This window comes from Cydia splendana, chromosome 24 (assembly GCF_910591565.1).
Source record: "Cydia splendana chromosome 24, ilCydSple1.2, whole genome shotgun sequence".
Classification (NCBI taxonomy): domain Eukaryota; kingdom Metazoa; phylum Arthropoda; class Insecta; order Lepidoptera; family Tortricidae; genus Cydia; species Cydia splendana.
In genome coordinates, this window is record NC_085983.1 from 8,812,680 (window position 1) to 8,825,428 (window position 12,749).

General features: G+C 40.5%; 1 protein-coding gene across 2 annotated transcripts; it reads left to right on the forward strand.

Moving 5' to 3' along the window:
• The first annotated feature begins 4,917 nt into the window (after positions 1-4,917).
• LOC134802366 (zinc finger protein 431-like) lies at positions 4,918-12,472 on the forward strand. Of its 2 annotated transcripts, none has more exons than XM_063774996.1 (5): positions 4,918-5,243; positions 7,930-8,145; positions 8,964-9,899; positions 11,135-11,236; positions 11,910-12,472. In XM_063774996.1, exons 1-5 carry the CDS (start codon positions 4,922-4,924, stop codon positions 12,029-12,031), a joined length of 1,698 nt encoding a protein of 565 aa, XP_063631066.1. In that variant the 5' UTR covers positions 4,918-4,921; the 3' UTR covers positions 12,032-12,472. The 2 variants fall into 2 exon arrangements, with proteins under 2 accessions (XP_063631066.1, XP_063631067.1); XM_063774997.1 differs by having other exon boundaries at positions 8,964-9,740.
• Positions 12,473-12,749: the final 277 nt, after the last annotated feature.

Sequence of the window (12,749 nt, forward strand, 5' to 3'; positions counted from 1 at the left end):
ATATCTGGCGGAAGCGGATATTTTCAATTCGCTAAGATATCTATACAATAAAAATTAAATGAAAAATTACAAATTTTAATAACAAAGGTATTTAAAAAACAAAAAAGGTACTTATCAGTATTTTGATTTTAATATTCCATCTTCATGTGCAGGATACAACACAATAATACAAATACAATATATTCTTATTAAAAACTAAACGATAAGATTCAGAATTAAACACAATTGATTTAAAAACAAGAACTTAAAACTACAGTAGGTATTCTTTTTAGGGTTCCGTACCCAAAGGGTAAAACGGGACCCTATTACTAAGACTCCGCTGTCCGTCCGTCCTTCCGTCTGTCACCAGGCTGTATCTCACGAACCGTGATAGCTAGACAGTTGAAATTTTCACAGACGATGTATCTCTGTTGCCGCTATAACAACAAATACTAAAAACAGAATAAAATAAAGATTTAAGTGGGGCTCCCATACAACAAACGTGATTTTTGACCGAAGTTAAGCAACGTCGGGCGCGGTCAGTACTTGGATGGGTGACCGTTTTTTTTTGCCTTTTTTTGCATTATGGTACGGAACCCTTCGTGCGCGAGTCCGACTCGCACTTGCCCGATTTTTTATAAATTTTCTCATCCAAAAGTATTCGTCGATACATTTCATAGTCCAAATGTTACGTACGCGTACAGCCAGCAGCAGAAGTTGCTAAGCGGGCGAGGTGTTCAAAATGATCTTGACGCGACTTTATTGTTAAAGGAATAAGAGCGTGTCAGGGTCATTTTGAACACCTCGCCCGCTTAGCAACTTCTGCTGCTGACTGTACATGTGTGTTAGTTCCTAGGGACCTTGAGATAACTGTCATAATCATAATTATTTCAGTATATTAATTCACTTGCATGTCTTATTTTTAAGTAATAGACGTCTGTTTTTTAGGGTTCCGTACCCAAAGGGTAAAACGGGACCCTATTACTAAGACTCCGCTGTCCGTCCGTCCGTCCGTCTGTCACCAGGCTGTATCTCACGAACCGTGATAGCTACACAGTTGAAATTTTCACAGATGATGTATTTCTGATGCCGCTATAACAACAAGTACTAAAAACAGAATAAAATAAAGATTTAAGTGGGGCTCCCATACAACAAACATGATTTTTGACCGAAGTTAAGCAACGTCGGGCGGGGTCAGTACTTGGATGGGTGACCGTTTTTTTTTAGCCGTTTTTTGCATTATGGTACGGAACCCTTCGTGCGCGAGTCTGACTCGCACTTGCCCGGTTTTTTATTTATTATATAATAACATTTCATTCATGCATCATGCATGATGCATTTCATGCATCTAAAGCGTGCCTCTCTTTTTTATGGTAAGGGTACACTAAGTTATTTATTTTCATGGTCGGCCGACCTTACAATATACAGTGTGGAAAGATAAGTCGGGCCCTGGAGGGAAACTACCTTAAATCCTTAAGCTGGCTCATTTTACTTAAAGGAGACATTTCTTTATTTTTAAAAAGAAACTAAACTTCATTCAAAGATTTTCTAAAACTCGCTTGCCTCGCCCGGGACTCGAACCGACTGAAAACTCCAAAAAATTAAACACTCGCAATTTTATTCTACTAGTCGATACAGTACAGTTAATGTTAATGATAACATTTCTCCAAGAACATTCCTCAAACATTCACACACAACACATTCTTCAAGAACAAGGAGACATTCCTTTATTTTTAAAAAGAAACAAAACTGCATTCATCAGGAATGTCTCCTTTAAGTAAAATGAGCCAGCTCAAGGATTTAAGGTAGTTTCCCTCCAGGGCCCGACTTATCTTTCCACCCTGTATATTTATTTATTAGCTCAGGATACAAGGAAATTTAACTTTAAGCGCGCACACATACTATTTTTATAGTCATACAGGCAGTTCTTTTAACACATCCTTACATCATAACCTTCCATGTGTCCAAGGAGTCTCCACGATTGATGCTCGATCGAATCATGGTCAGACGTCCAAGGATTCCGTGCCTGCCTTGTATCCTGGTGTACCCTTAAATTGTTACCCTAATCTATACCTACATTAAAGAATATTGTCTTAAAGTCTACTTGAAGTTATAGATGTGAAGTGTATCACTTCCATAACTTTGACTCACAATTTAAAAAAAAAAGACGGGAAAAAACCGACAATGCCCAGTGAAGACAGACTTTTGCCCAAACGTGGGTGACTAAATTTTGTTTATTAAAAAGTAATCCCACTATCTTGACTATCTTTTGCCGAGCGTCATCCATTTTGTGAGCTAAAGTTCATCGATAGGTATAACCTGCAAAACGGAGGAGACGTAAATAAATTCTACGGCTTGTCAAAGTTATCAATGTTATCATACAGTGGCCTAGCGGTAAGAGCGTACGATTTTCAATCTGGAGGTCGCGGGTTCAAACCCCGGCTCGTACCAATCAATGAGTTTTCGGAACTTATTTACGAAATATCAATTGATATTTACCAGTCGCTTTTCGGTGAAGGAAAACACCGTGAGGAAACCGGAGTAACCCAATAAGGCCTAGTTTACCCTCTGGTTTGGAAGGTCAGATGGTCAGATTATAAGAGTTTTTTTTATATATTTACAGAGATTCAGAGGATAGCCGTGGTCGTATGCCACTTTACCTTAAAGTTTATAATCGTGGCATACGTCCACGGTGATCCTTTGAATATCTCTGTAAATATATAAAAAAATGATAACTCTTATAATTTTCCTATATGATAATTTCAGATAAGAATTCTATCTTGTTTCATACTTTTTAGAGCGCGATTTGCAGTAGTCGGGTTGTAGTTTTTGATCTTATTTTTTATTTAATTAATTTTGGGGTCAGGATTTCGATACTTACAATAATATTTGAAGTCACCTTCGGCGCCTGGCTTTGGAACGCGTACAGCGAGCCTCGTACGTCGGGCTACGCCCGACTCTTTTAGTATGAGGACGCCTTCGGCGCCCGGCTTTGGAAGGCGTACATCGTGCCTCGTACGTCGGGCTACGCCCGACTCTTTTAGTATGAGGCCGCCGAAGGCGCCCGGCTTTGGAACGCGTACATCGTGCTTCGTACGTCGGGCTACGCCCGACTCTTTTAGTATGAGGGCGCCGAAGGCGCCCGGCTTTGAAACGCGTACATCGTGCTTCGAACGTCGGGCTACGCCCGACTCTTTTAGTATGAGAGCGCCGAAGGCGCCCGGTTTTGGAACGCGTACAGCGAGTCTCGTACGTCGGGCTACGCCCGACTCTTTTAGTATGAGGGCGCCGAAGGCGCCCGGCTTTGGAACGCCTACATCGTGCTTCGTACGTCGGGCTACGGCCGACTCTTTTAGTATGAGGGCGCCGAAGGCGCCCGGCTTTGGAACGCGTACAGCGAGCCTCGTACGTCGGGGTACGCCCGACTCTTTTAGTATGAGGGCGCCTTCGGCGCCCGGCTTTGGAACGCGTACATCGTGCCTCGTACGTCGGGCTACGCCCGACTCTTTTAGTATGAGGGCGCCGAAGGCGCCCGGCTTTGGAACGCGTACATCGTGCTTCGTACGTCGGGCTACGCCCGACTCTTTTAGTGTCGCCTTTTGGACCGAGTCCGGTGCGTCACATAGGTACGTTTCAGTAAGCTTCGCCTGACCACTGCGAATTTTAACGAGGTGAATATACTAAGATTACTAAGCAACTTTTACCATGGGGCCTAACCCGATCTCGTAAAAAAATTTGCTGATCTGGACTTCTATACCTATTCACGATATAAAATATTGCAGGTCATTTTAAAAAACACCATGTATATAGCGGCCAAACAAATTTCTTGTATCGCCGTAGTAGCGTAACACGCGGATAGATAGAATCCAGAGCTATTGTAGATTCGTAGTTCGAATTACCTACCAGATAAATTAATGTTTTATCGGGTGCATGCAAGCAAAGCCGGGTGCAAAAGCTAACAATATGTATATATTTGAAATGTGCTAATTGAGCTCTTTCAAATGATATACAACACGTCATCATTACTTATTTTTATTTTTTTGGTTCGTGACTTTATGACCTCTAGAGGGCGCCGTGTTCATTTTTAGGGTTCCGTACCCAAAGGGTAAAACGGGACCCTATTACTAAGACTTCGCTGTCCGTCCGTCCGTCCGTCCGTCCGTCCGTCCGTCTGTCACCAGGCTGTATCTCACGAACCGTGATAGCTAGACAGTTGAAATTTTCACAGATGATGTATTTCTGTTGCCGCTATAACAACAAATACTAAAAACAGAATAAAATAAAGATTTAAATGGGGCTCCCATACAACAAACGTGATTTTTGACCAAAGTTAAGCAACGTCGGGAGTGGTCAGTACTTGGAAGGGTGACCGTTTTTTTTTTTTGCTTTTTTTTTTCGTTTTTTTTTTGCATTATGGTACGGAACCCTTCGTGCGCGAGTCCGACTCGCACTTGCCCGGTTTTTTTTTTTGTGACGTCATATAGCCTATAACCAGCGGACGATTAAGACGATTCGAATGACACGTCGTTTGTCAAATTTCAATGAGTACTTTAGAAGTTATGAGGGAACAGATGAACATACATACATACATACATACATACATACCCACAAACATACCGGTCAAAATCATAACCCTCCTTTTGCGTTGCCGTAGTCGGGTAAAAAAACGTTTCGACTGTGCGGAACATAAATGGATATTTGAACGCACGCCCTTGCTATCACGAAATGTCAAAAAGTTGACATTGACATTAAAACTACTGAACTTATTATTTTTCTAGCTTTTGGAGTTATGAATCGTCTTTGAATATATTGTACGGATTTGAAATAATATCCTTACTTTCCTAACTTAACCTCTACTTAACTTAACTTTTGAGTTAATGTCCGTACCGAAAAGTGTTTATATTATAGTTGACCATTACATTGATTACACCATTAGTTGGCGATGGCGTCGTCAGCGTTACAGGGCGCAGAGAGTGTCTGCGTGAAGGCTGAGCCCTCTGAGGATGTGTCTACAACAGATGAGCCCACGTTCGCGAGAGTGTCTGTAAAAGTTGAGCGTTTGCTGGATGATGTGTGTGTAAAAGACGAGCCCAGGTGCGAGGGTGTGTCTACAAAAGCTGAACCTAAGTGCTCAGATGTGCGTGTAAAAGACGAGTCGCTCGGAGTGAGCGCGGCGGCGGCGCTGTACACGGATCACGCCGTGAAAGATGAGCTCGTGCTCGGCCCCGTGCTAGTGGAGCGGCGCGTGCGCCACGCACCAACAGGTCAGTTCTTCTTCCTCGCGTTATCCCGGTATTTTGCCACGGCTCATGGGCGCCTGGGGTCTACTTGACAACTAATCCCATGATTTGACGTAAGCATTAGTTTTTATGAAAGCGATTGCGATCTGACCTTCCAACCCAGAGGGAAACTAGGCCTTTTTGGGATTAGTCCGGTTTCCTCACGATGTATTCCCTTACCGAAAAGCGACTGGCAAATATTGAATGATGTTTTGTACCTAAGTTCCGAAAACTCATTGGTACAAGACGGGGTTTGAACCCGCGACCTCCAGATTGAAAGTCGCACACTCTTACCGCTAGGCCACAAGCGCTTAAATCCAGCCAGCCCCAACACCAACAGGTCAGTTGTGGGCTCTAAATGTAAAGAAAGGATGCTTAGCACAAGGAATATCGTACATTCACCTGCCAGTATCCTCTCTAACGCACGCACATAATTAGTGTTGAGTCAGTTCACAGTCCAGTGCCTGTTTCCGTCCACTTGGGTGGAAACAGGCACTGGACTGTAATATTCTTTAACCATGAATTGCATGAAACTGTAAAATAATTAGGGCTTGGGAAATTTAATTGGTTTTGGTTAATTGCTAATAAAGAAATATTTAAAAGTAGCATGCCAATAACTCTTAAAAAGAAGGCTATGGACACGTGCCTCATCCCCAGCTTAACATATGCTTGCCAGACATGGAAATTCACTGAAAAAATAAAAAATAAAATTATTACTTGCCAGAGGGGAATGGAGCAAAGCATGTTGAACATAAAAAAGATACAAAAGATAAAAAAGATAAGAAAGACATAGTAAAATAAAAGCAACAATAAAAGCAATAGATGCTCTAAAACATGCTAGAAAGCTAAAATGGAGATGGGCTGGACATGTGGCTCGTCTTAAAGACCACAGATGTACAGCCATTATCACAAACTGGAAAGGCCCAGACGGTAAGCGCCGAAAAGGCAAACCAAACATGTGCTGGGAGGAAGACATAAAAAGAATGGCTGGTCCAAATTGGAAAAAAATAGCACAAGACTGTGAAAAATGGACGTCTTTGGAAGAGGCCTTCACCTAACGGGTTCCTACAAATTAAATTAACAAAATTATATTAACAAACTTTATGTATACTTAATGAAAGGAAATAAAAGGCTATTTGTATATATATAAGGAAATATTTTTTATTTATTAATTGCTAATTATTACTCATTTACACAGCAAGGTAATTTTGGGTTTTTAAAGGTCAAGCCGGTTTGATGATGTGAAAAATTTATATCATAAATTATTTATTGTATATAATTATTATATTATTATAAGGACCTTATAGAGTGGTACCCCAGGGGGCACAAAAGGAAGAGAGGAAGGCCTACTCTTCGATGGTCAGATGACATTAAAAGGATAGGCGGAGTGGACTGGCCCAGGAAAGCAAGAGACCGCGGTACCTGGAAGGACTTGGAAGAGGCCTATGTCGGAGGACAAGCTGAAGTTGTCGATGGGACCTAGAAAATAGTAAATAGTAATATATAATAGTGAAAAAATAAGGTATATTTTTAAGTAGATAAGTGTTATAAAAACTTCAGTAATAAAGGCTATTTTTATTTTATTATATAATTATTTATAGTACAGTTGAGTTCATAAATATTTATACATTTCTTCACCTTTTAACTTTTAATGTGGAAAGTGGTAGAAATAGATGAGTAAATGTGGCTTTCCATCACAGAAGGGTAGAAATTATTCAAACTTCAACATTTATTCAGCAAATAGGCCACAAGGGCACTTTTACACGTCAACATTGAATACAAGCAGAAATACAAGCATAAATAATAACAATCTTCGAGCAACACTGGCTTCCGACAAGTCGGAAGAGAGGGGCCCAAGCGATATCTTACCCTACAAATCTTTCTGCCATTTTTTGCGGGGGGAAAGGTGCACACAGTCTCACTTCTCACACACTTACATACAAAGTCTAATTTGTGATGACGAAACAAATACAGAGAAAATGACACCCTACACAGACAAATCTTGCACACCTTGATCTGTTTTTGTGTACGGACGAGTCACAAGTGTCACAACACGCACACTTACACATTTTCGTCGAAGAATTTTATTGTTCTCTGAGAGATGAGAAGTCGGATTTGTCGCTCGACCGATCCGCAATTTGTACTGGGCGAACAAAATCGATAAATCCAACAATTACATGAGACTAAAATATAATAATTGTGTTTAAATGTAATTAAATTAAACGTCATCATCATCATCTCAGCCATAAGACGTCCACTGCTGAACATAGGCCTCCCCATTTGGGGGGGTGAATGCCATAATCGCCACGCTTGGCAGGCGGGTTGGCGATCGCAGTCGAGTACACCGAATTTGAGGGACGCACGCCCGTCCACCGGTGGTCTTGGACGTAGTTTAAGGACATACCCGGGTCCAAACAAATTAAACGTATGATATGTAAAAAAAATATTACATGTGAAATGTAACACCTTCTTTTTGTAAATTTGATGTCCCCGACCTCCCTTCCGTGTTGCTCGAAGATAACAATACATCAACAATTTTATAAAATACAACTAACTGCAACTACCAATTCAAACTAATTCTGATAAAAAGGTCCTTGTTTCAGATGAAGCATAAGGATAAGGACCCTTAAATATCTATGGAAAGACACAAATGTTTAAATCTTGGTTTCAGCTTCCAAAGCAATAAAAGTGAAGCAGTCATGTAAGATTGTCCCGGGGAGGCCCTTCCTGAGGGACTGTTGTGTGAGGCTGGAGCGCCTTGCTGTGGACATGCTGCTCACTGGCACTCGGGGCACAGACCGGGACAGTTTGAGACAATTTCGTGAAGCTGATGGAGGGAGTGAACACAGAGACGCCACAGTTAGGAATCTGAAAGGCAACTATGGAGGTGAGTGATATGTGTGAAAATTGGTTATTTGAGTGTATTTAAAATAAATTATTTTACACTATGAATTAAATAATGCACCAGAAGATTAATAGAGAAATGTAGACAGCAGTTATTTTTATGCACAATTTATATTTTAATACCCATATAAAACTATAAAGAGTTGGTAATTTGATTGTGACGTCACATGCTAGTGTTTCTTATAAATTCCATAGTAACATAATCGTTTTGAGAAAAGAAACTGATTCGACTAGTAATCAAATACCCTATTTAGTAGTTTCTTTATAATTTTATTCAAACTTAACGAAATTTTTTTTTATAATTTTTATTTGTTCTGTGGACCGCTTTTTTCTTCATAGACACAACTATCGACATTGACAAAAATGTTTCTATACAGAGTTTGTCAGTAGAAAAAGGCGCGATATTCAAATCTTCTATGGGGCGGTAACCCTTCGCGCCTACATGTTTTAAATTTGCCGCTCTTTTCTACTGACGGAAATTGCTTGACAGAGTATAACTCTAGCATGATGCGACAGTCTTTTGTTTTGCCGCGAAAATACCGGTCTTTGTATATAAGGGCCGATTTAAACGGCGCGCGAACTCGCATGCGATTTTAGTTATATTGCGGACTGTTGGTTACGTCCAATTCAACCGACCGATCAAAACCCGCAATGGTATGAAACTCGCATGCGAGTTCTCGCATCGTCTAAATGAGCCCTAACACTTGATGTTTTATATAGGACAACACATGAGACGTGAGCAGGACCAACCCTATACACTTCCTGTATTTACTTTAGTAAGATAAAACATTCTTGTTGCAGGACAAACTCCACTGAAGAAACCGAGCGGCGGAACTTACCAATGTGCCCAATGTGAATATGCAACAACTAGGAAGTCATGGTTTATTAGGCATTTGAGGAAGCATACTAATGAGAAGCCATACAGTTGCGGCCAGTGTAGCTATGCTAGCACACGCAAACATACCTTACAAGTCCATGTGAGGACACACACTGGTGAAAAGCCATACAAATGCGAACAATGTAGTTATGCTAGTGCCCAGAAATGTAGTTTATATAAACATAAAATGATACACACTGCTACAAAACTTTATCAATGTGACCATTGTATTTATACTAGCAACCGTAAAGAGTGTTTGCAAGTTCATGTGAGGAAACACACTGGTGAAAAGCCTTACAAATGCGAGCAATGTAATTATGCTACTGGCCGCAAAATTAATTTACAGTTTCATAAACGAAAACACACTGGTGAAAGTTACAAATGTGACCAGTGCAGTTATGCCTCCAGTTATAAGAGATGTCTGCTAATGCATATAAAAAAGCACGCTGGCGTAATGCCTTACAAATGTGACCAATGTAGTTACGCTAGTGCACAAAAGTGTGATTTACTAATCCATAAACGAAAACACACTGGTGAAAAGCCTTACAAGTGTGAGCAGTGTAGTTACGCTTGTGCCCAAAAAAGTACATTGCATGTTCATGTACGGATACACACTGGTGAAAAACCTTACAAATGCGATCAGTGTGATTATGCTAGTGCCCGCACATGTGATTTACGAAGTCATAAACGAATACACACAGGTTATAGTTACAAATGTGACAAACCGGTCACTAAACATAGTTCTGATAATCTTTGTAAGAAAGGCCTAGTAATTAAGAGTAAATATACAAATGAGATACACAAGTGTGACCTTACAAGTACAAAGAATTGTTCACCAGACCTTGAAGGACATTATAAAGGTAAGAAGCTAATAATCTTACGTTCTATGCATGCCTAATATTGTTACTGTTATAGTTCGTTTTTATTAGCATTAGTAATCAGTAATTTATTGCTTTCATAGGTAATGATTAGATATTAATTTCTAGCTAATGATTAGAAAGAAGGTAAGCGATCTTGACATGTCTTTTAATTGAAAAACGGTTTTTAAAAATCAATATCTATTACTTATGTAAGCAGAAAAATATAAATGATTGTACTAGATTAATAATAGTTACATATTAGCCGTGACTTATTTTTAAATCGTGATTTTCAATTAAAAGGCTCATCAAGATTGTTTACCTTTTTTCTAATAGTAAAAAAAACGAACTATAGGTATAGACCGTGTAATTCATGAAGACGCGTGCCTTGACTCGTATTGTCATGTTATTAAAGGTTAGATTTGACAAATCTGCACGTCATCGTGAATGAAACGATCGAGTCTAGAAAATGTGACATGTTGTGACAGGGGGGAGGGGGGAGTCACAATCCTTGTGACCTCGCTTTAACTTATTTAAATTATTTAATTAGCTGTACAGTTAAATAACAAATTTTTGGAACGATAATCATTTTTATTCGTTTAATTTGCTTTTTTAATCAGTTTTGGGTTATAATATAATGTGACGTCACACTAGGGGGGAGGGCTTTGCCAAATGTGACCAAGTGTGAGAATGAGGGGGAGAGGGGTCAAAAAACCTAGAAATTCGTGTGATGTAATTAATGGATGACCCCTTAAACCAGCTTGATGCCATCAAAGATTGAAAAGGTTCAAAATATTTCTTCAAGTAGGCCATAAGCACTTTCGAGTAGTAATTTTCAGGGCAGCGGTAAATGAGTAGGTACAGTTATCGTTGGAGGGCAAGCTTAGGTAAATTAGTTGCCAAGTGGACTCCAGGCTCCCAGGAGCGACATCACTAGGGAGATGATGATGTTGATATCCATCATGCTAATTGGGTTGCAAGTTGTCCAAAAAACCCGGACAAGTGCGAGTCGGACTCGCCCACCGGGGGCTCCGTACTTTTTAGTATTATAGCGTCCACAGAAATACATCATCTATGAAAATTTGAACTGACTATCGCGGTTCATGAGATACAGCCTAGTGAAATACAGACAGACGGACAGTGGAGTCTTAATAATAGGGTCCCGTTTTACGGAACCCTAATAAACGTTATTGTGATTTCTTGGTCATTAGCTTTAAAGTACTGCTATTATCTCGCAGGAGCAGAGGCCAGTTGCATGTGGGCCTCGCCATCCGAGCACGACCACACTTACGCGCGGCGCGAGGCCGCGCCGGCGCCGGGGCCCAGCGCCGCTCCTCCAGGTTAGTGCACATTGTCTTACTTCGCGGTGCACGCCTATATAGCACGGCCAGCGCCTCGGAGGAATTGTTGCTAATGCAGTACAGTCAGCAGCAGAAATTGCTAAGCGGACCAGGTGTTCAAAATGATCTTGACGCGACTTTATTGTTAAGAGAATAAGAGCGTGTCATGGCAATTTTGAATACCTCGTCGCCCGCTTAGCAACTTCTGCTGCTGACTGTACAAATTCATTAAGTTTTTCACCGCCATATAACTAAACGCTAAAAAACAAAAGATAACATGCAAATTTAGTTATACATAAATTTATTATATGATGTTTTGGTGCAAAAATCAATCGGCATTGGAATCGGCACGTCGGCATTGGACGATCTGACGTCGTCATGGCATTCCGTGTCGTGCCGACTGCCATTCTGCCATTCTGAGACTTATAAATTAATAATTGTTTTTCTTTTTCTTCTATTATGTTATTTTATTTTATTGTCTTATGTACTTGTATTGAGTATGTGGCAATAAACAATTCTTATTCTTAATCTTATTCTGTGACGGTCAAAGGGTTAAAAAAAACTACATTCTATAAAATTGTTAAATATTCCGACGCCCCGCTGACTCACCTGTGCGCCCCTGGGACTGTTTTCGTACTCAAAACACAAGTACTAACCGTAGTGTTGTCCTCAGGCCTCGCGAGCGGCCACCGCGAGCGCTCGCGCGCGCAGAGCGAGGCGCGCGGTCTCGCCGAGTCGGACGCGGAGACCGAGAGGCCGACAGCGGCACCAACACACCGGGAGTTTGTTAAATGACTGCTTTTAGAAATTAAGCGCTCGGATAGGATTTGCTGCCTTCAAGACCGTTTGTAATCATCTGAGCTCAAGGTCTATTTACTCTATTTCGATATCGATACATGAGGTGAATACGCGCGCGAGGAGCTCTCGACCTCGCAACCGGACACATTGATCCCACCAAAAACATTTCATGTAAAGTGTTGCCAAGACAGTTCGTTTTTTTTAGCATTAGAAATTAGGTAAACAATCTTGATGTGTCTTTTAATTGAAAAACACATTTTAAAAATAAGTTACGGCAAATATGTAACAATTATGAATCTAATACGATCATTTATATTCTTCTGCTTTCATAAGTAATAGTTTTTGAATTTTAAAAAGCGTTTTTCATTTAAAAGACATGTCAAGATCGCTTACCTTCTTGCAAGTTCTTTCTAATGCTAAAAAAAACGAACTATAGGCGCATAAAGCTTTTACACTTAGTATCAGATCCCGTAGTAGGTACCAAGACTTTTACTCTGTCAGTCCTAACTTTATAAGCTCTAACTGTATAAAGCCAACATCTTGATCAAACAGTACGGCTTGGCCGTTTCGTTGCTGTCATATGGACAATCCCGTAGTGACACTTTCAGAATTTCACTACCGTGCCCCCAGATACAGAAAACGGAACATTCTTAAAAATGCAGGAACACCTTCGAAAGTTTTTGTAAATTTAGACGAGAATTTGAATGCAAGTTTC